This window comes from Sminthopsis crassicaudata, chromosome 2 (genome assembly GCF_048593235.1).
Source record: "Sminthopsis crassicaudata isolate SCR6 chromosome 2, ASM4859323v1, whole genome shotgun sequence".
Taxonomy (NCBI): Eukaryota; Metazoa; Chordata; class Mammalia; order Dasyuromorphia; family Dasyuridae; genus Sminthopsis; species Sminthopsis crassicaudata.
In genome coordinates, this window is record NC_133618.1 from 26,439,369 (window position 1) to 26,462,567 (window position 23,199).

The 23,199-nt window shown below is 58.0% G+C and overlaps 1 protein-coding gene across 1 annotated transcript; it reads right to left on the reverse strand.

Annotated features, from left to right (window-relative positions):
- Positions 1 to 1,142: 1,142 nt before the first annotated feature.
- Positions 1,143 to 11,653, reverse strand: TEX261 (testis expressed 261). Its single transcript, XM_074285526.1, has 6 exons — positions 11,493 to 11,653; positions 8,589 to 8,668; positions 7,853 to 8,006; positions 4,313 to 4,380; positions 2,052 to 2,154; positions 1,143 to 1,804 (listed from the first exon to the last, which is right to left on the reverse strand). The coding sequence occupies exons 1-6, from the start codon at positions 11,560 to 11,562 to the stop codon at positions 1,689 to 1,691; spliced, it is 591 nt and encodes a 196-aa protein (XP_074141627.1). The 5' UTR covers positions 11,563 to 11,653; the 3' UTR covers positions 1,143 to 1,688.
- Positions 11,654 to 23,199: the final 11,546 nt, after the last annotated feature.

Sequence of the window (23,199 nt, forward strand, 5' to 3'; positions counted from 1 at the left end):
TTTTTTCCTGTGTACTGTTTCCTCTTCTCTCCAAGGGGGTGGAGGACCGCAACCTCTGGGATCTCCACTGATAGCCTGGGGTTCCACTCCAGCCTAAGCTGTCCCTTTGTCCTGTACAATCTCTGACTGGAATCCATCTTGATAACTGAGCCTCAGTGGGATGTAAACTTGCCGGCCGGAGGTAACCGCTACACTACTCCATCCAGCTGGAGTCTTGGCCAGTGTCTGAAGTCCCAGGGCATTCATCTGTAGGGTTGGGACTGGCCCTGGGTACATCTGCCTTCCCTTTCCATAGCCCTTCTAAGGTCCCTACATCTGCAAATTGATAGACACACACACACACACACACACTAGGTGGAGTCTCCCTGGGGACTGACCAGAGATTGCCTATTTAAACCACATTATGGAACTGCAGGCAACTCGATGGGCAAAGAACTCCAAGGGATCTGCAGTCCTGCCTCGAGGTCAGGTCAAGCCAGTTTCAAGGGGCCCATATCATCCGGCAAATGCTCCCAGGTTTCTTCCTCGTCCCTTGAAAGATCTGGCCTAGTCCCAGGCAGAGCCAAGCCAGTCCCAAGGCTTCTTCCTCTCCCGAAACATAGAAATCACCCAGAAATCACAGCGTGAGGCCAGTGGGCAAATCATCTCCCCAAAGCAGCAGGGGTTGGCCCAGTTCGGAGTGCTGCCCCTTCCCCACTGAGAAGTTTCTGCTCCAAGCCATGGATTTTACCTTTTCGGTTGAGCCAGCCCACTCCCCTAAGGGAAGACTCTTCCTAAAAACCCGGATTTTAGGCCAAATCTCCATCTGCTCCCATCCCAACTCTCCAGAGGCACAGAAGCAGGCTAGGGCTCATTCCACTGCTCTGCCTGGCACAGAGGAAGCACTGTCTCAAAAGTGAGATATTTATCCCCACCCCAGGAGGGAGGTGCTCTTATGCCCATCTCACAGATGAAGAAACTGAGATAAGACACGTTGAGCGGCTTGCCAGGGCCACACCACCAGGAAGTATCTGATGCCAGTGTCCCCAAACCTGGACTCTGCCCACTGTGCCTGCCGGTGGCTTATAACACAACAGGGAGGGGAAAAGGCCTGGGCCAGGAGCACAAGTTGGGGGAGGGCTGAGAGGAGAGAGGCAGCCGAGTTTTCAGGGCATTAGGAAAAAATGCCACCTAGAATCTTTATTCAAATTGGTATTTGTACTTGAACAGAAATCACAGTTCGATTCAACACCAAAAAGCTATTTCCTTTGGAAATGCACCTAGTCATGGCTCCATCCTTGGGGTCCTCATGGGGAGGAACCCATCTCTCTGCCTTCCCATGGCAGAGCCTGGGGGCTGAGGGACCAGCATCCCCATGACCGGTCTCTGGAGGAAGAAGTCAGGGAGACTTTTTGGCCTCCCAGCCTGAAAGTTGCCCAGAGTCCAAAGATGGGCAATCCCCCCCCAGATACCTCACTCTGGACTCCTCCAGAAGCAAGAGCTAGGTCACCTTCCATGGCCTTCATCTATATTGGCTCCTAACCAAGACCCCTTGGGGACATGGAGAGATAGGGCAGAGAGCCAGGGCGGAGGGAGGGTCCCCTCCCCCAAGACGTCCACCCGAAGGAGGTGACGACGGAAGGTCCAACTCCAGGTTCACTGCCCCGGCTCCCTCTTCCTCCTCAGCCCCTCGCCCCCTCCCCGAGTGGTCAGTATATCTTCTGACGGCTGGGCAAGATGGCCTCTTTGATGAAGGAGAAGATGACCAGGATCCCGGAACGTTTGCCTCGTTTGCCTTTGGTGAAGTAGTTGGAGACCACATCATCTGCGGGGTGTACAGGCCAGGATTAGGGAGCTATTCCTGAGGCCTGGGTCTGCCAGCCTCAGCCTGGGGCCTCCCTCTCCATGAGACTAGGGGGAGGACTATAGTAAGTACTGTGAGGCTGAGCCAGAGGATCCCAGAGAGGCTGGGCCTCTGCCAGTGGGACTGGGGCTCCCCAAAGCTGGTAACTGCAGTCACCCAGAAGCTGCCTATACCCCCACACACACATGCCCCCTTTTCCCCTTCTCACCTCCAGGTTGAACAGTAGAGGGCAGGACATTCTCCCCGGCAGACAGTGACACGAAGAACGCAAAGGGAATCAGCCAGAGGCAGAATGTGAAATAGGCCAGGACCTGCCGACAATGGAGGGAGCTTTAGGATCCTGAGCTGGGCTTCCCCCCCGGGAGGTGCTCCAAGTCACTGGGGAGTCTCCAGGAAGCTGGAGGAGAACTCCAGGACATCTGGACGGCCAAAGGGGGAAGCGAGCTACCTGAGAGGGACGTGAAGGCCCTCACCCACTCCCTCCTCCCAGCCTGTCCTCCCATGCCCTCTCCTTCTCCCCTCCCTCTGGAGCCCAGGAACCCAAGGAGCCCTGGCACAAGAGTCCCAGGAGGGCCCATGAGCTCACATCCCTGAGGGGGCACTTCTGGTTTAATACTAGTCACATTCTCCGGTCCAACCATTCTGGAGAGCTGCTGGGAACTCTTTCATTAAGGGACTAAACTCAGTGTCTGAGGCTGACACTGCCCCCAAGGGATCACTGGGAAGGGGAAAGGCTCCAGCTAAGCATCCTGGGCACCTTGGGGGCTGGTGAAGGTGCCCGTCGCCTGGGGAAGGAGAAATGCAACAAAACAGTCCTGTGGGGGGTTTATGGGGAGGCAAGGTCAAGCCAGCAAACTCAGAACGGCCCACCCAGGGTGACGATCCTGGAAGTGAGAAGAACAATGAAAATCTAATGGGAAGCCCCGAGCCTGGCGCAGAGGGAGCGTCATACACACCTCAGAGGGAGCGAAGTGCTCTTATTGTGCCCATTTCTCAAATGAGGAAACTGAGGTGGGCAGAAGCGGGTGGTGTGCCCAGGGCCACAAAGCCAGGAAGTGTCTGAGGCTAAAGTCCTGCACTCTCTCAGCTGAGGCGGCTGGAGACTTCTAATGACCCAGCCTGGCCTCAGAGAACTGAAAATGTGCCTCTACCTCCTCTGCCCCAGTGGGGAACCAAGGGCACAGAGCATGGCATGCTGTATTGGATGCTGGCTTTACTGACTGGGTTTTTTCCTTTTTAAAATATATATATACATATATGATATTTTAAAAATAAAAATATATTTAAAATAATTTTTACGCTTACACTAAAGTAATAATTTCCACCCCCAAGCCCCAATTATTCTACTTCCCCTTAAATTTCTCTTTTCTCTTCTTCCTCTTTAAAAAATAAATTGTGAAGCTTCAACAAAACTTAGTGAAAGTGACAATTGGAGTAGGGAGTCAAAGCTGAAGGATGTGGCCTCTTTTCTATTGGCTACCAACAAACCAAATTTCACAGAAGGCACTCCCCCCCCCCCCAAGGCAACTGGGGTTAAGTGACTTGCCCAGAGTCACTCGGTGGAGGCTCAGTGGCACCAAAACTCCCCCCATGAATAACAATCAGTGACAGGCAAACATTAAGTATGGGAAACCTCCCAGTATGAAATACAACATAAAGTGGACTAGAGTCCAGGAGGCTACAGGGTGGGAAAAAGGCCAGTCACTTAAAACTCAGCCACCCAAGCCTGCACCCTGCACTGTTATCTGCACCTTCTGCATGCGGCCGAAAGAGCCACGGGGTCTGAAGGGGCGAGTGCTCACGGGGAGATGTCGGGGGCAGATGCTAGGAGAGTCCACATCAGCCTCCCCCTCCCCCGCCAAGCCACAGAGCTTCAAGCCCCCCACCCAAAAACCATCAAGAAGCAGCCATGGATCAGATTTCTCGTCTTCCCAATGGATGGGGAGGGAAAACCGATATTTGGAAATGAAAACTTTTTTAAACTAAAAAAAGTAGCCATGGGTGACTTTTCTCCCAAAGAACAGAAGTAGAGGAAGGAAGGGTCAGGACTCCAGCGTGGCGTGGGAGCAGGGCATTTAAGGGAGGAGTTTCAGACCCACCAGCACCAGAAATGCTCAGGAAGGGCATGAGACCAGGCCGAGGGCAGCCAGAGGGGAAGTGGCCCCCAGGGCTGCTCACCATCACCCACCAAGGGGCTGAAGCTCCCCAGGAGAAGATCAAAGCTGGACTCTTTCCACTGCACTGGGCCCGAGTAGCAGTCCCACCTTGGCTCTTACAACCTTTGTGACCCTGGGCAGGTCAGACATGTCTCCCTGCTTACCCTTGTCAGCAAACAAAGCTCTTAACTCAAAGGGTAGTCGTGAGGGTCAAATAAAGTGGTAAAGCACTTGGAGCTGGGCCAGAGCACCCAAGGTGCCTAATAAATGCTTGTGTCCCCGTCCCCCCCGCCTCGCCTTCAGGGCCACTTACCTCTGAGAAGGGGTAATATTCCTCTGCAAAATACTGGAACGCCAAGTAGTGATTGACCACCACCAGCACTGCCGAGAGAAACAGGAGAGGAAAACATCAGTCCCAAGGGAGAAAGGCCGCCCTGCTCCTCCATCTCCCTCCTCCCCAATCTCCCTCACCTCGAGGACCAGCCACGATCCTGACCCAGAGCAGGCCCAGCCTGTGCAGGCCAAGCTCTCTGGGGCTGGGAAGGCACCCAGAGGCCTTCCAAGACACCCCCTCACCTCAAGGGAGAAACTGAGGCCGGGAGGCGGGGGGGGCTCAGGAAGAGGCGGCCCCATCCCAGCTAACAGGCAAACAGCGAGTAAAATAAAAGTGTAAGCTCAAGGTGAGAGCCGTCCCTCCCAGCTCAAAGTCCTGATGATGGTGCAAGTCCACCTCCCAGAGAGGAAAACTGAGCTGAAGGCAACGAGCACTTATTAGGCACCTACTGTGTGCCATGCTCCATGGGTATAAATAAGAATGGAACCATTCCTGCTCTCAAATGCAGGCAAGAACATGAACCTGGTAGGTAGGGGCAAAAGGCCTTTGCCCCTTTGGAAAAGGGGGGGACTTTGTTGCTTTGGGGGGAGAAGGATGGCTTGCTCTGCTTTGTGGAATTCAAGACGCCTACAGGACACGCAGCTTGAAATATCCAAGAGGAGGTGGGCTATGTGTGTGTGTCTCTCACACACACACACACACACATACACACACACACACACACACACACACACACACACACACACACACACACACACACACACACACACACACACGTGACCTACAAACTGATTAACTAGACCTGGGGAAGCCCCTGAGAGTGGCAGCCCCAGAATCCCTCCAGTTACAAGGTGCCTAATAAATGCTTGTGTCCCCCCTGCCCCACCTCCAGATGTCCTACAGGACCGCTGTTACAGGGCACAGAGGACGGGGTCACCGAGTGAGATGGGGGGGGGGAGAGAAGGGGGAGGGCCAAAGTGCCAAGCTGGGGAGATGCTTGGTGCCTTGGAGAGAGCAGCCGCAGCCCAGGGGTGAAGGTCAGGGGTCAGCAGGGGGAAGGGGAGTCCTCGGGGAGTACCTCTAGGCTGCAGGGAAGAGGGGCTACAGAAGCCCAGAGAAGAACAAGGACCATCTCAAGGATGGATGGGATTGGGCCTCTGGCCTTAGTGTCCTCCCTCAGGGAAGCAATGGCAGGAGGGGAGGAGGGGAGGCCCAAGGGGAGAAAGTGTGGGGAGGAAGCAGAATTGGGGAGGAGGCAGAGTCAGGACCGCAGGGTGGGGGTGGGGGCTCCATGATCCCATTCGGCAGCAGATGGTAGGGAGATCTCAGGCTTCAAATTTGGCAAGAGACAAGGAGCACTAGAACTGGGGGTGGGGAGTCGGGAGCAAAGGACAGCCCGGACCTGATTTTGTGAACCCCAGGGAAGACCCAGGAGATCATGGCCCCGAATGCTGAAGGGCGGAAGGAGCAGGGACGGGGATGAGGGCCCAGGATAGGGGAGTGTGAGAGGAGAATAGGGGTCCTTGTGGGTGCTGAGCTTCAGGGTATAAACATGAATAAAATCACCATGGGGGGGCGCAGCTGGAGACCAGGAGGTGGTCCTGAGGAGGGGGGGGGCTGGGAGGTGAGGAAGCAGTAGCTTGAGCCTTAGAGACCCCCCCTCACCCGGACAGGGGCTAGGAGGAACATGACGGGAGCTGTGAGAGCTGGAACAGAGAGGGGAATTTTAACTGAGTGACTCTGGGGCAGAGACAACGTGGGAGTCCCCACGGGGTGTCTGGCCTTCCCTGGCAGGGTCAGGAGTTGGAGAGGGTCCCTGATGACTCAAGGGGGGCCAAAAAGATGGGGCTTCCTGCTCAGTCCCACAGCTGCCAAGGGGTGTGGGCAGGCCTAGAGATACAGGCTGGTAGGCCTCCGGGCCACCTGTCCTTCCATGCCTGTGACCCTTGAGGAGCACTCAGCCCTTCCGGCCTCCCAGCTCTAAACCAGGAAAACCCAAGGACGCTCTCCCTGCTCCGGGTACAATTAAATAACTGATGATGAACCCAAAATGCTGGCTGCTTGTCTGTTTTTTGTATATAGTCTTCTCATCTTGGAGAGAGAAAGAAAGGAGACCCTTGGGGTTCTCTGCAGGAGTTCGGGTTTACAGGCCATGTAACCCAATCCTCTCAGCCCCAACTAACTGAATCTCAAACGTGGAGGAGCACTTTCTCAAAAAGAAGGACTCCTCCCTCAGCAGCAGCTGCTGGGGACAAAAAGAGGAGCCAGCCCCTCGCTCCCCAGGCCTGGGACCCTGGCTCTGGCCGCCACTGGTTGCTACGGCCTGGCTCGCCATCGCCCCCGTGGATGGCCCTCCCTAACTCATCCGGAGAACCAGAGGCCCTGTCTGGTGTCCTGGGGGGCCAATCTCCCACTTGCACCAGAAACAGACCCCCCCCAAGCTCCCCCATGGTCCCCCCGATAGGTACCTCATTAACTTCTCTGATGTGGGACCCTCCCCAGGCTCTCTCTTCTCTGCCCTCTCCTAAGAGTGGAAGGCCGAGTTTCCTGACTGATTCCTAAGAAATCCAAGGGGGGCAACCCTTCCCTGTGCACAGTGGGAGCTTCTGCAGGACCGAGGGGGGTCCTGGGCACTTCAGAAGGGCTGCTCTGGTTCTAGACCCCAGGGAGGCCCTTTGGCCCTGGGGAACAGGTACTGCCGGCTGGGACCCGGGCCACTGAGTGGCAACTTCCTCCAACATCTGTCCAGACAGGACGGGCCAGCCACGGCGGCCCTCCCATAGAAGAAGGGAAGGGAACTTCACAGAAATTCCACCCAGGTCAGAGGCCTGGCCTTCCAGAGGAATTCACCTGCTAACAGGCCTGGGATCTCCTCGAGCAGGGTGGAGGCCGCCTCCGGGGACATGTTCTCGGGCCACCCAGCCTTCTGTCCCCTAGGCCTGGCCCCTGAGGCCCAGGGAGGAGCACACTGGCTGCCTCCCCTTCCCTGCATCTGTCCAGCCCCCTTTCCCCTTCTAATTCTGCAGTGGGCCAGGCTGCTCACACTGAGGGGCTCCCCCCACCTTCTGGGGGACACGCTTTCTTGGAGGGAGCTGCCCAAGCAATGGTCACGAGAACAGCACGCAGCGGGGCCCATCAGACTGGCACCCTTACACCCATTTTGGAGACTGAGAAACTGAGCCCTTCATCTCAGTTTGGTCTTTGAGACCAAAGTCTCTAGGCCAGCAGGGTGGAGGTCAGCAGCAGTGACCAGGCCTCCAAAGTCCTACCGTGTACCCACCATGCTTTAGAGCTTCTGAGCTGGAAGAGACCAGTGGGTCCCGAAGGACCCACACAAAATGGGAGCAAGCCCAAAGAGAGCGAACAGGAAGGAGCTTCTCTGCTCTGTGGTCAGGGTCCCAGCTCCCCCTCAACTGACCGACCTCGGGGCCTCCTCTGCCCACCTGCCCTGCCTGGATGTCTCCTGCCGTCCCCGGCTGCCACCCCCAGCCGCCATCCCCCACCACCCCCGGCACTCACCACAAGAAAGGATAAAGTTGGGCGAGGTCAGCATGATGAAGGGGAAAGTCTGGAGGAGGCCGAAGTAGACCAGGTTGGTGAAGAGGCCGGTGCCGATCAGGAAGCTGGGGAATCGCTCGAAGACATAGAGGCCCACCAGCACGGCCGTGGAAAACTGGCACAAGAGGGACCTGGGCTCAGGCTCTGGCCCCCGACCCCCCCCAGGCAACCCCCTTGCTCAGGGGAGCTTGGAGCTGCAGCCCCTTCCCCACAGGCTAAGGCCCAGGAGGGGTCTTGGGAGGGGGAGGCCTGAAGGTTGACTTGGGGGAAGCTGAACCCCGGGCCTCATCCCTGCTCTACCAGAGTTCTCCCCGCTCTGCAAAGCCACCCCCAAGGCAGCTCTAGAACCTGGCTGTTGCTCTGGTGAGGCGGGCCTGGGGGAGATACAGGAGTCCCTTCTGTTCCCCCACCCCCACCCCGCCTCGCCGGCCAAGCCCGGCCTTCCCACAGGAGCACAGTGGGAGGCTGTGCATGGGAGGCATGGGGAAGCTGAGGCAGGCAGGGAGCCCTGAGTGGTCAGAGGCGGAGCCCCCAGCAGGGGCCGGGCCCCTCCTTCCCTCATCACAGGAGCACAGGCTCCTTGTGGCCCAGCATTGCCCCTGGGAGGGCTTCTGGATGGGAGGCCCAGGAAATGGCTTCCTCCTGAGGAAGACTCAGGGGAGGGGTAGCAGCGGGGGAGGGGGACGGCACCCCTTACCCAGATCATGTATTTGATGATGCGGCTGGTGGCCACTGTGTACTCTTCGATCAACTCAGCCAAGTAGTAGAGTCCGGCCGCTGGGAAGGAGGAGAGATGGCAGGCGCTGAGCCCCTGGCCCGCCCTGAGCCCCTGGCCCATCCCTCTCCGGCCCGGGGTGAGTCCTTCCCTGCCCCACCTCAACCCGGCTCTGCCAGCCCTAGGGCTGACCTGATCCGGGGCACTTCTGCCAGGCCCACGGGCGCTTGGACACTCTGAGCTCAGAGAGAGGTGGAAGGGGCCTCCAGATAGTGGGACCCCCTCTGGACAGTGAGGACGGCAGAGCCCCCTCTGGACAGCAGCTGCCCAAGATCACCCGGCAGAGACAGCACAACTGGGGACCCCGATTCCCAGGGAAAGTCTCTTCCTGCCTTCTTCCCAACCGAGCTGAGAAGCCCCCACAAGATCCCCTTTCAGAGTCTCTGGCCCAGGCCCAGGGAGAGCCCTGCCTCTGACTGCTGCCCCCCAAGACCCCAGCGGAAAGCATCCTGCCCAGCGTTGGGATGCCGCCCTCCCTCTCTGACCATCTGACCCCTGGTGCCTTCTCCTCCCCCCCACCAGGGGGCCCAGATCCATCACACGCCTGCTCCCACACAGGAGGCCCACAGACCCTCAGGAAAAGGGCCAGAGGAAGGTTCAATCGTCACCCACTCCCGATGGCCTCAGCAGGAGGGGGTCCTGCCCAGCACCTTCACCCCCACCTGACCAGACCCGGCCCCTCAACTTTTCTCTGCCCTCGAGCAAACCTTGTTGGAACCTGTATCAACATCTTTAAAAACTCACTTTCATCCCCATCAGCCCAGGCTCCGGGGACCCTTCTAACAAAAAGTGGGGGTGGGGGGTGGGAAAGTGGTACAGTAACACTAACGCCTCCGGCAGAGACCCCAAAGTGCCCCCGACAGCCCGAAGGCCCCGCTCAGAGGGCAGCAGCAGAGCCGCCCCCCTCGCCCACAACGGGAGTGTCCGTGTGTCTAGGGGGGGGCGCTCCCAAGGGCTAAGCAACTGGCCTGGGATGTCCCAGCAGTCCCGAGGCCCCCAGGAAACGCCCCAGGCTGAGGCGGGGCCCAGTCCCAGGCAGAGGGAGCTCCCTCCCAAACCCGAGACCACCCCCCCAAGGAGGATGTGACCCCCCATACGCCCTGTGGGGACAGCCCAGGCCCAGCTCTTAAAAGAAGCTGGAGCTGGGGACCCACTGCCCCCAAAGGGCCCCCCCTCCCGAAGCACACTTTCCTGCCGGGGACAAGGCCCGCCGGTGAAGGGGCGAAGGTGGGGCACCTCAAACTCTCCTTCCCCCTGGCCTGGGGGCACCCACCCCAGCCCTCCCCTTCCCCAAGGCGGCAGTGGGCGCTTCCGAGGGTCCTTTTTCAGGTGTCCCTCCCCCCAATTCCTTAAGACTTCCCCGGTGCTGTGACGGAGACCTGTGCTGGGCTATTCCCCCTCCCCCCCCCCCCCGTGGGGTCCTTCCTGCTGCCTCTGGCCCCCGGTCCCAGCCCCTCCTCAGAGCTGGGACTGGGAGGGGGGGTCCTCAAACCCGGGCCTGCCTGGGTCAGGAGGATCAGGCAGGTTCTGAGGCCACAGGACATGGAGGAAGGGAGGAAGCTCCTGCCCGCGGGGTCCCACCCAATGTGAGGAGGGGTCCCCGGCTGATGTCAGGGAGGGGGGGAGAGACGGGGCTGCTGGGGCAGGCTGAAGAACCTGGAATCTAAACATCTCCTGATATGAGGGGGGAGGGGGTGGGGCCCTGGAGGAGGGTCTCCTCAGAAAGGAAAGGGGCCCAGCATCTGGAAGGGCTGAGGGGGCCCTGGAAGGAGGGGAAGGAGCCCGACTGGGAGGGAGGATGGAGGATGGAGTGGGAGGAAGAGGAGGGGAGGGAGGAAAAGAGAGGAAGAGGAGGGAGAGGGGAAGAGGAGGAGGGGGAAGAGAGGAAGAGGAGGAAGAGAGGAAGAGGAGGATAGAAGGAAGTAAGGGAGGAGAGGAAGATGAGGAAGGAGAAAAGGGGAGGGGGAGGGGGAGAAGGGAGGAGGGAGGGAAGGCCCACCCCCTCCCCCCACTGCAGCTGGGGTATCAGGGCACAAAGAGGGGGGAAGGAGACCACAGCACAGAGGGCGAGGAGCGGCTCTAAGGGGGGAGACGAGCCCGGGGCGTCCCAATGCACAGGGGGCTCCTGTCCCGGGAGCTCTCCCTGTGGGAGACCCCGCCCCCGCCCGGGCGGCACGCTGAGGGAGATCCCAAAGTCTCCTGGCCCAGGAAGCCCCGGAAGTGCCCCGAGAGTCGCGGGGACCCCCACGCACGGGGAGTCTCAGTAAGGGTCTCTGCCAAGGAACCCGCACAGAAGTCCCTGAAGTAGGCTGGGCTCTCTCCGGAGTCCCGGGAGCGCAGCAGGACCCCCCCCCCCCCGACCCCACTCCTCCGGTCAGACCTCGTTGTGGGGTCCCGCGGGTCCCCCTCCCCCCCCCCCCGTCAGAATCACAGGCGGGGGCCCCACCTCCCCGCGGTGCACCGGCCGTCTGTCCCCAGCCCCGGAGCCCCCCACACACCCGGCTCCTCCGGTCAGACCTCGTTGTGGGGGTCCCGCAGTGTCCTCCCGCGGGTCCCCCCTCCCCCCCGGGGCAGAATCACAGGCGGGGGCCCCGCCTCCCCGCGGTGCACCGGCTGTCTGTCCCCAGCGCCCGAGCCCCCCCACACACCCGGTCAGACCTCGTTGTGGGGGTCCCGCAGTGTCCTCCCGCGGGTCTCCCCTCCCCCCCGGGTCAGAATCACAGGCGGGGGCCCCGGCTCCCCGCGGTGCACCGGCCGTCTGTCCCCAGCCCCGGAGCCCCCACCCCCCAGCGGAGCGGAGACCCCGGGCGGGGGCGGAGCGCTCACCGATGGCCAGGGTGACGAACGCCACCTGGATGAGCAGCGACAGCCAGCTCAGCGCGTACATGAACCACATGGCTCGCCCGCCGCTCCCGCCGGCCTCCGCCCCGGCCTCCCTCGCTCGGGCCGCGGGGACACGGAGCCGCCGCCACCGCCGCCGCCGCCTCAGGCCCCGCCCCCGCTGCCGGCGACGTCGCCGAGAGGAGCCGCGGGCGCCGGAGCGCACGGCGCGGGTCCCACAGCGACGCCCGCGGGCGGGAGGCCGAACCGCAGCCTCGGCGTCCGCCAGCCCCGGGAGCCGCAGCCCTAGCGCTGGGGCGGAGGGAGGGACTTGGGTGCCGTCGGCTCCCACGCGCTCGTTTAACAAAAGGAGAAACTGAGGCCCGAGGGGGCAGCCCTGGCTTTTCTGCCCCCTCCCTCCTTGTGTGACCTAGTGAAATGACGCGGTTGAAATTGACCTCCCGAGTCCGTCCCCCCCCCAGCAGCCCCCGGCCTGGGGGAGACCTGCAGCGGGTGCCCCCTCCCCAGCTCCAGAGCCCGGCCCCCGGCCCCTCTGTGCTTATGGACCGTCTATGGATCGTTTCCTCCGAAAGGTCGCCCCCGGAGCCCCCCGGATTCTGCCAGGGCTCAGTCCGGTCACAACTGGACGTCGTGTCCGGGTCCAGCCGGCCCGGTGCCCCAAGGACCCGGACTCGGCGGAGAGTGACCCGGGGAGGAGCCCTCAAATCCGTGGCGGGAGCCCGCGAGCGCTGGAGAAGGGCCGGAGGGGGAGGGGGAGGCTGGGCCCCCGGGACCTGTCACCCACCGGGAAACACGGGGTTCGGGAAGACTGGCACCTCCGGAGGGAGGGGCTGCTCAGCCACTTTCGGTGCCCACCGGGCACCCGCTCCCGCCTGGGCTCCTAGGCCACAGCCCGAGAAGTTCCTGGGCTAAATCAGGCGGAGGCACAAAGCAGCTTGGGAAGGGTTCTCCTCGCACCCGGCCCTCAGAAAAAGGGCCAGAGAGCCCAGTGAGTCTCACTTAATAATTAGAGGGGGAGAGGTGGAAAAAAGGTTTGGCAATTGTCAACGCTGAAAAATTGCCCATGCACATAACTGGTAAATAAAAAGCTATATAAAAGAAGAAGAACCTGGTCTGTCTCCTCCGTAGAAGAGGAGACGGGGAAGCGTGAGATTGTCAAATCAATGCCTTTTCGAACTCCGAGAGGCGGGAGGGGAAAGGGAATTGGGAGGAGGGGGATTTGCTGCCCCCGTGTGGCAGCCATGAGCAGGTGGCCTGGGCTCTGACTGCGGAGGGCAGGAACGCTGCTTGGTGCGACATTAGTTCAATAAACGTATTAAGCATCATCTGTATACAGAAACCTGGGCAAAGTCCTTTGCAATCCCCACCACGGAAGAGTCCGCTCTCGTTCTTCTGATGTGGCCGCGGAGAGTCGTGGGGGGAGGGGGGAGGAAAGTGACCGTCACCCACTTGGACATGTAGACTCGCGCGCATCCAGATCCGCGGGCACGCGGGCGCGCACACACGCACAGCCCGCAGAAGTCCACACAGAGCTGAGAGGGTCTTCTCCAGCCTTTCTGCTGCCGCCCCTTAAGCTGTGACAAAAGTTCCAAGCCAATTCCCAAGCCTGTCCTGCTCTGCGGGTCTAGGAAAGGGTCAGGGAATCAGAACTTTCCGCCCCAGAGCCCCTCCCCCACCTCCCGTACTCACGGGTCCGCGCGAGCCAAAAATGGTTTGGAGTCTCATAATTTTCATTCAAATCCCCTCCTCCCCTCCCCCGCCTTTGCCCTCAGTTTTGGCTAGTAGTACACTTCAATCCCCAGCACTGAGCCCCGGGCCCTGCACACAGTAGGCTCCTAATAAATGCTTATATTGAGTGACTAATTCCTGGGGTCAACAAGCGTCTCCTTCAGGTCTGCCCAGACTTTCCCACCTCCCTGCCCCTGCTCGGGAGGAACACCCCTCCCCCGTTGTGACCATTAAAACGGAGCCGTTCTTCCAGGCCAGAGAGAACTTTCTCCTCTTACACCTATACATGAATGCACACACATATACATATACACGTATATCCACACGTATGCACACACATATACATATATACATATGTATTACATTATTTGCATCTCTCGCGGAGCATCCCGCCTTTATTTCTACCTCGCCTCCATACAAGAGTAAAGCCCACGACGTCCAGAGCCATGGGAACGAGAGCTGGGTGTGTGACCCCGGAGCCCCCGTGGGCGGGGACTGGCATCCTCACGAGCCCCTGGGGATCCTGGAGGCCAGGACCTCATTGCAGTCCTGAAGCCCCCGAGGGCAGGGGGGACTCTTCACTACAGCCCCTGAAGGGAGGGATGGGGCGTCCTCAGGGGCTCCACCTTGTGTCTCTCTGCTGTAACTGCACAAACAAGCCCCACGTTATGAGGGGGGCGTTAAAAGGGGCGGCCCCGCTCGGAGTGTGTGTCCCTGTTTCCTTGTCCCCGCAGCCAGACTCCATCCCACGCGGGTTCTTGCTGTTCGTGGAGGAGCCAGAGGCGGAAGGAGAGCGGAGGCTGCGGGAGGGAGGGTTAGAGCTCTGTCCGGGGGCCCCGCTGAGCCCACGGGGCGGCGGCGGAGCGTTCGGGGCTCAGGATCCGTCCTGGAGTTTCCTGCCGTGACCCTCGGTCTTCCGACCTGAGCCAAACCCGATCTCACACGATCCCCAGGCTCAGACGTAGCCCGAGCCCCCCAGGCCAGCCCTGGCCCCAGCCCCGGCCCTGATCCATGGTCCTCTCCCTGGCCCTCAGCCCCGGCCCTGATCCATGGTCCTCTGGCAGGGGAAGCAGAGTCTCCACATTGCACCATTCTCCCAAACGCTCACGGACGGGGCCCCTGGAAAGGGCGGGTACCCCTCCTGCAAGAAGTGCTCGTTTGAGTGACTCTCAGCGTGAAATCCACCAGCCGCAGGCCCAAAGCTGCACAGTCATCATGAAAAATCCCATGGTCCTACCCAGGCGCTTGGTCCCTCGTCCTAAGTGGGAGGGGGAGGGGGCATCAGTCCCATTCCCAGCTCGTGTGGGCAGCCTGTGGCTCCTGGCTCCCTCCCCCCCTGGCTCCCTCCCCTCCTTTTTTGCTGTGACAAGCCCCTGGATCTTCACTCTGAATCAGTCACTACTGCTGAGGAAGCAGCAACGGCACATTCGCCCCAAAGCCCCTGCTCCCCTAAGATCCCCCTCCCAGCCTGGAGCACTGCCTTCCAGCCTCCCAGGGGGACCACAGAAGGGCAGTTTGTGGGTGGCTGGAGGATGCAGAGAAGCTACTGAGCAGGGAGGGGTTTCACCTGCAGACACAGTCACCAGGGAGACTAGCTACCCACCGAGGTAGAGATGCCCACCCCCTTTGGAGATCACCTGCCCGACCTGAGTACCTTGCAGATCCTGAAAAAAAGGATTAAAGTAAAGGAGCAGGTCCCAGGGGAGGGTCACCAATCAGTACGCAGGGGAGGGGGGCCTGAACGGCAGCACACCACTTCTTTTTTATTATTATTAATTTTATAATTATACATTTTTTGGCAGTATATATACATGAGTAATTTTTTTATAGCATTCTCTCTTGTATTCATTTTTCCAGATTTTCCCCTCCCTCCCTCTACTCCCTCCCCTAGATGACAGGCAATCTCATACATTTTACATGTGTCACAGTATAATCTACATACAATGCATGTGTGTAAATCCCATTTTCTTGTTGCACATTAAGTATTAGATTCCGAAGGTACATGCAACCTGGGCAGACAGATATTAGTGCTAACAATTTACATTCACTTCCCAGTGTTCCTTCTCTGGATGTAGTTGTTTCTGTCCATCATTGATCAACTGGAAGTGACCCCAAATGCAAGATTCTCGCCTCTTCCTTCCATAAGAAAACCTACTTATTTGTAATCATTTGCACTGCCAGGAACTGGGCTGGCTTCTACAGAATCACCATGAAGGACGCTTCCAGTTTTAAAACCAGATTTAGGACCAGGTGGGCCCTAGATAGAAGTCCTAGATTAGGGTTAGATGGGACCTTAGAATCCACAATGTTTAACCCTCTCCTTTTACAGACAAGGAAATGCAGGCAGGAGTTAAGTGACTTGGCTAGGGTGGTGTGAGGTTATATTTGAACTTGGGGTCTCCTCGATTCCAGACCCAGCTCTCTGTGAATTATGGCACTCCCTAGAGGCCTCCAGATCTGTGGCCCTCACCTATCATGGGAGCTGGAACTCAGGGGAGTTCCTCATGGGAGGAAGAAATAGGGCTCCGTAAAGTTCTTGTTCTGTTTTCCTGGGGGCCTCTGGGGCAGCCTTCCTTTCAGTTCAGTGATCATACAAGAGTCGCCAGGGGTTAAAGTCCAAATCCTTTATTGTCTCCTTCAAAGTCTTGTCTCCTTTCCTGGGGCCTGGCAGCTTTCCTAGAGGCCTTCCGGAGTTCTGGAGAAGTTAAGGAGGCCAGGCCTGCCACCACAAGGCTGATGAAGATGGAATGATTCTCTCTCCTTGGCTCTGAGAGCTTGAGATCCGGCCCCCAGTCCTTTGTCTTCTCTGCCCTCTCAATCTGGTTGAAGATCCCAGTTTATATGCTCCACACTGAGTATAAACCATCATTACATCACTAGGAAACCATTATTTGTTGTAGGATTAAATCAATGCTAAACTGGATTTAACCACTGTCTTCTCAATCCCACTGAGTTAGCACCTTGTTAGAATTTGGTTTCAAGTTCAGAGTTCTGGCCCATAACAGGCTGAGGATGAGCCCTTTCAACAAGTGGTCCTCCAGCCTCCTAGAGATCACCAGGGATGGGAACTCACTACCTCCCCTTCCTTTGAGCAAAGCTACATAAAAATAAACACAACCAAGACACACACACACACACACACACACACACACACACACTCAGCCCTGGACCTGTCAGACCGAAAGCTCCCTGAGGGCAGGGACCCAGGTCTCTGCCTTTCTTGGCATCCCCAGTGCAATCAGAACCACTTAGTCGGCTTAGAGCCTAACTCCAGACCAACGGCCTCTTCCCCAGTGACTTTTCCTCCTCTTGGCCAGCCTGCTCAGGTGTGAAAACTGGAGGTGGCCCCGCTCTCCACGCTGGGAGTATGGCTCCCCCCTTTCTGGGCTTCTGCCCCCTTCAGTGATAAGGTGAAAATGCTAGTCTGGGCTCCAACACCTCCCTAGAATCTCCCAAGTACTCCCAGCTACACACACAGCCCGAACCCCTCAAGCTCCAACTGTAGAAGCTCGTGCTCACACAGCATGCAGAATTACACACACACACACACACACACACACACACACACGGTTTTCACACTCAGACATCACAGTTTTATGAAAATTAGACATGAATATGGTTGGAATAGTATCCTGGGGCCATTCGAACCTTGGCTAGAGTTTCCTTAAAAGGCATTCTATATCTCTGGTACCCCAGAATCCAGGAATCTAGGAACGCTAACCCCCAAATCCAGGCTCCATCTGTCCACTCCCACCTTCCTACCCACAGGGACCCCCATTCTTCCTCCTGCCCTTCCCAGCATCTGTATCCAAACACGTCAGGAACCCCAAAGCGACGTCATCCCAAAATAATTCCATTCCCTGCTCCAGACAGGACTAGCTGTTGGAGGCCATGGCTCCGTCCTCATGCTATCTGTTGTCTTCATTCTCTTTCCCCTGGCCAGAGACGAAGGCAAATGGCTCTGATGTGGACACTTCTCTATGTTTCACGTGCCCGTTATGAATAAGATCCAGAAAAAAAAGCACATTCTAGACTTTATCCCTCGCACCCCCTTTTCACTTTCTCTTCCCCCTCCAGAACAGAAGCTTTTTGAGGGCAGGGACTTTTGCCTATTAGAGCTCAGCGCAGTAATAGGAACATTATTGCTGTGGCGATTCAGCCATGTCTGGCTCTTCCTGAACTATTTGGGGTTCTCTTAGCAAAAATACTGGAGGGTTTTGACATTTCATTTTCCATCTCATTTTGACAGATGGGGAAACTGAGGCAAACAGGGTTAAGTGACTGGGCTAGGATCATACAGCCGGTGGGAGGCTGGGTTTGACTCCAGGCCCAAAGCTCTATCCCAACACCAGGAACACAGTAAGCAGTAATGCTTGACTATTGACTAACACTGTCCGAAAAATTTAATTGCCTTTAGGACTTTTCCTAAATCAGAAGCTTTCTGACCAGAGACCACCAAGGGTGGCCCGGAGACAAGGAAACTGCCCACCCAGGGAAAATGCCGCATCCTGGCTGAACATCCCACCCCCCTCCCCCAACCCCACCCCCAAGCCAGCCTCATCCCACTCTGTGGGACGTTCTGTGAAAGACCCATTTCTTTCCAGCCTCACACAGGAGCTACTAGACTGACAGGCCAGTAACACATGGACACACACACACACAGACACTCACACACACACTGACACACACACTCACATTCACACTCACACACACACACAGACACTCACACAGACACACTCACATTCACACTCACACACACACACACACACAGACACTCACACAGACACACACACTCACATTCACACTCACACACACACAGACACACACACAGACACTCACACAGACACACACACTCACATTCACACTCACACACACACAGACACACACACAGACACTCACACAGACACACACACACACATAGACACTCACACACACTGACACACACACTCACATTCACACTCACAACACACACACACACTGACACATTCACATTCACACACACAGACACACACACTCACACACACACACAGTTACACCAGAAGCCGAGGGCTCGTGCTAAGTGTAATAAGCATGTTTCAGAGCATATTTGCCTGAGGATCCGAGGCTGTCTCTTGTTAGCGTGGGTACACATATGCACATGCATATACACCTCTCTGTGTGCGCACACGGATACTCGGCATGTTGTGACCTGGTGGGTCTGAGGAGCCTCCGTGGGCACTCTGCTCCATCAGCCACATGCGTGCACACCCGCTAACCAACAGCCTGCAGAGGACGTTCCCTCCCACTCACACACACACATTTATTAGGTGTATACACACACACTACCCCACAGCCTGCGGCCCCGCCCCCCACGTGCTCTGACACACTTTTATGCCGGCCCGCCCCCCCCACGTGCTCTGACACACTTTTATGCCGGCCCGCCCCCCCCACGTGCTCTGACACACTTATTAGACAGGTGTATACACACTCACTACCCCACAGTCTGCGGCCCCGCCCCCCACGTGCTCTGACACACTTTTATGCCGGCCCGCCCCCCCCACGTGCTCTGACACACTTATTAGACAGGTGTATACACACTCACTACCCCACAGCCTGCGGCCCCGCCCCCCACGTGCTCTGACACACTTTTATGCCGGCCCGCCCCCCCCACGTGCTCTGACACACTTATTAGATAGGTGTATACACACTCACTACCCCACAGCCTGCGGCCCCGCCCCCCACGTGCTCTGACACACTTTTATGCCGGCCCGCCCCCCCCACGTGCTCTGACACACTTATTAGACAGGTGTATACGCCCCGCCCCCCACCTGCTCTGACACACTTTTATGCCGGCCCGCCCCCCCCCACGTGCTCTGACACACTTATTAGATAGGTGTATACACACTCACTACCCCACAGCCTGCGGCCCCGCCCCCCACGTGCTCTGACACACTTTTATGCCGGCCCGCCCCCCCCCACGTGCTCTGGCACACTTTTGCGCCGGCCCGGCCCCACCCCCCCACCTCGGCCCGCTGCCCGCCCCCTCCCAGCCGCCAGCTCAGCCTGGGCCTCCACACTCATCCCCGCCGGCGCTAACGCGGCCTGACATGGGCCTCGCACGCGGCGCCCCCCCCAGAAGCCGTTAGGGGCCGCGCGCCCTTTCTGCGGGCGCTAATTGGCTCTGTGATGGGCCCGGGGTCACCGCTCGGTCAGCCGTGGCTGACACTATCTCCCAGCCTGTCCCCCCAGGGCTCTGCCGTCTGCTCCGCTCAGCCTCCCCGGGCCGCTGAACCGTGAATGCGCGGCCATGTGGGACTGGGCCACGTGAGGTCGGGCCTAGCCTGATCTCCCCTCCCCCTCCCCGCCATGGTCCAGAAAATCCCACGGTGAGAGAGTCCCTCAGCACGTGGAGCCGCCCTCCCAGGGGCACCGGCCGGGAAGTGGGAGGGACGCTCCCCGAGGGCCCGAGCAGGACGGGCACAGGGCAGAGGGAGGGAGAGCCGGAGACCCAGAAGCCAGGCCCGGCGGTCCCGCGCTGTACCACGGGCAGGGGGGGAGGGGGAGGCTGCGGGCCCCGGGCTTCCGGCCCGAGAAGTGGGAGCGCAGAGCTCGGTGTCCTCTCTGAGCCGAGAGCTCCAGCCTTTGGTGGAGAACCTTCTGGGACCGCCTCTGGGTCCCGGGCCTGCGGAAGGAGATCCCGCTGTCCTCCCCTCTTCCGAGGGTCCTCCCTGGGAAAAGCCCCCAGGCGGGCCAGCCGTGGCTGCCCCTTCCTCGAGGCGTGAGCGGATCGCTCCGTGTGCTGGGGGGGGGTGAACCCCGGCCCCAGAACCGGGGCAGGACAGACCTCGCCTCCCGGGCCCTCCCCTCGGCAGAGACCGCTGAGCGGGCCCTTCCGTCCCAGATGAGGAAACAAAGTCAGAATCTCTGCGGAGCCGACCCTTCTCAGGGAGGAACCCGTCAGAACCAAGCTGAGGAGCACCCTGCAATCGGGCCTGAAGGCCTCCCACTGTCCCCTGAGCCTGAGCTCTCGTGAGGTTTTTTTATCATTACTGAGCTTGAGGTCCACTGAAACCGCCAGATCTTTTTCAGACATCCTTCCCCACTCTTGTACTGGTGAAGATGCCTTTTTGAACCCAAATAAAAGACTTTATGTTTCTCGCATCTCATTGGATTCATCCCAATTTCCTTTACTCTCCAGATCTTTCTTGGATTCTGATTCCACCATCCCCTGTGACTCTCTTTCCCAGCTCTGCCTAGTTACAAATCTGTCTACACCTTTATTTAAATCATTGAGGAAAATGGGAAGCAGCCAAACTCCTTTTGGCCCCTGATCCCACAGTGCCAGCGGTGGGTCGGAACCCAGTCTTCCTGGCTCAAACCCAGCTTTGGCTTTTGTCTTTGTAAGCCCAGCAGGGAGCACACAGTAAGAGCTTAATAAATACTTATTTGACCTCCACGCATGCCCATGCAGAGGTAGGGTACACGGGTGTGGGACCGTGCCTACATTATCAGAATCATTCAGTGTACTCATCCCTTGTATTATTTTTTCTCATCTTTAAAGCAAGCTTGGGGATGGGAAGCGGCTTTCTGGCACGTGGACAGTGATGGGGGAGGGGTTTAAGTGATAATAAATTTAAAACTCCATGACACTTTTCCACTTCATTTTTAGCCGCTTGAATGATTGAACATCTACCCAGAAGACACTTTGGGTGACTCCTCAATCCAAACACTTAGGCTCCTGGAGGATGATTCCATCTTCCATCTTTGGTGGGGCCACTGGTGGTGAGCCCCGGGTTCTCCATCTGTAAAATGGCTACAATAATGTGCTGCCTCGTGGGCCTGTAAAGCCCAGACGAGATAATAAACGGTAAACTGTAAAGTTGTTCAGATAAAGAATCACCACCATCATCATTACTGGTTTTGTTGCTATTATGGTTAGCTTTTAAAAGTATAAGTGTTTTCTGAAGGTGACTGTGTGTGTGAGATTGGGTCTGCTTGTGCCACTACAGACCTTTGAAGCTCAGCTGGGTAAACATGTCTTACTCCGCCATCGGTCCCGGGGCCTGCGCTGGCCCGGGTCAGCATGCCGGATCTCTGGAGCCCAAGCGATGTCCCACATTCTCCCCGTTATCCACTTTTGGGGGGAGCACTTCATGAGCTTTTGCCCAGAACGGGGTTTCATGCGTCGGTGCTGGGAAGCACGAGCCGGCGCAGCCCTCCTGGGAACAACCCGAGCCCAGTCCGAGAGCCAGAAAGTCGGCCTGCCCTTTGGACCGAAAATTTCATTCCCGGAACCAGAAACCGAGGAATGAATGAAGGAGCAAAGGTGGCTCCCTCTGTGCAAAGCAATAAAATGGCAAGAACCCGGAAAACCACCGACCTCGGGCCCTCGGCGCCGCAGGAGCTGTCAGCACGAACAAGCAAGCCCACAGTTTAGCCGAAGCCGGACTGCGGGCCGAAGGGGCAGGGCTTGCGTTCATGGAGGTGGCAAGGGCGCCATCCGTTAGGAGCCGTCCTCAAGGCTGTGGTTTCCCAGCGCCACTGCTGCTCGAACGCGTCATTTATTTGTTAAATTGCCAATAAATTAAAATGATGATTTTAGAGCAACAGCCTGAGATTTCCCCCTCTCGGGGGCTGGTCACAGCTCGTCCACAACTCGGGACAAAAGTCTGGGTGAGCCGCTTTCATCCCATGGCCAACAGTGACCAAAGGGACACTTGGACCCAGGACTTCCTGACTCCAGGCCCGGCGTAACCTACTTCATGCTGCATTTTAATTTAATATGTATTGAAATCGGGAGGTAATGCACTCTATAAGTGGCCTGGCTCTTCAGCGGTACAATTTGCAGCACGGGGCAGCCTCTTTGGGAGACCAGTTTGCAGCACTGACCATTGCAAAACCTTCTGTTCCAGCAAAGGCTGGAACAAATCCCTGAGATATAAAAAGGGACTTTTTTTCCAAGAATACACCACCGAATGTCCTTGAACCCAGGTTTTCCCCACTTCAAGACTGCCCCTCCATCCACTTGTCACGGTTACTCTCTTAATAATAACCATAAATAAATTATATATTCACATTTGCATAGATGACACCCACATATATATTGACCAGTCCTGAGAGCCCCCTGAGGAACCCTCGGGACCCTCCATCAGACCCGATCACCCAACCTCGGGGCCCTTCCCAAGAGCACAAGGTGCAGCAGCCATTCTGCAAGCCGCCCGGGCCCAGGCCCAGAGCCAGAAAGGCAGCTTGTCCTTTGCACCAAAAGTTTCATTCCTGGAACTATGACCTGAGGCCTCTGGCAGAGCAGCCCCGAGGGTGTGGCTGGGGGGGCTCCCCTGTCCCACTGCCCCCCCAGCCCTGGGAACCCCCCTCCCCCATCAAAGCTTCAAGGGGGCCTTCTGCCACTTGCTGGGGTCTGAGAAGGGCCGAAGCAGGTAGGAAAGCCCAAGGTCACCTTCACACCAGTTCACACCAGTTCACACCTGTTCTTGGTGAAACACTCGTGGAAGCCATGGGCCAAAACATGGGCACACACATGCAGGGCTCATACACAGACATGCAACCACATGGAAAACATGCAGCCGAACCCGGACCCACACGTCCTGCACACGTCCTCCCTCCCCCACCCCACCCCCACAGAGCTGTTAGATATGCTCATTCTTACCTCCGGGCACCAGCTCCCACACGTACACACTCACACACACACACACACACACACACACACACTCACACACTCACACACACACACACACACGCCCTCACCGGGCTTGTTCCCGAGTCCCTCCAGCTGCTCCTGGGCACCTGCATGACTCAGGACAAACTCCAAGGAAGGAACAAATGGGTTCCTCCTTCCCCCTTCTTTACCTTTCCCTCCCCCAGCCCATGGAGGCCGTGGGGACGGAGGGGTGGGTGCCAGCCCTTTGCTCCAGCCGGGGTTAATGAGGCTGCAAGTCCCCCCCCCCCCAACTATTCCCAGGCTGCT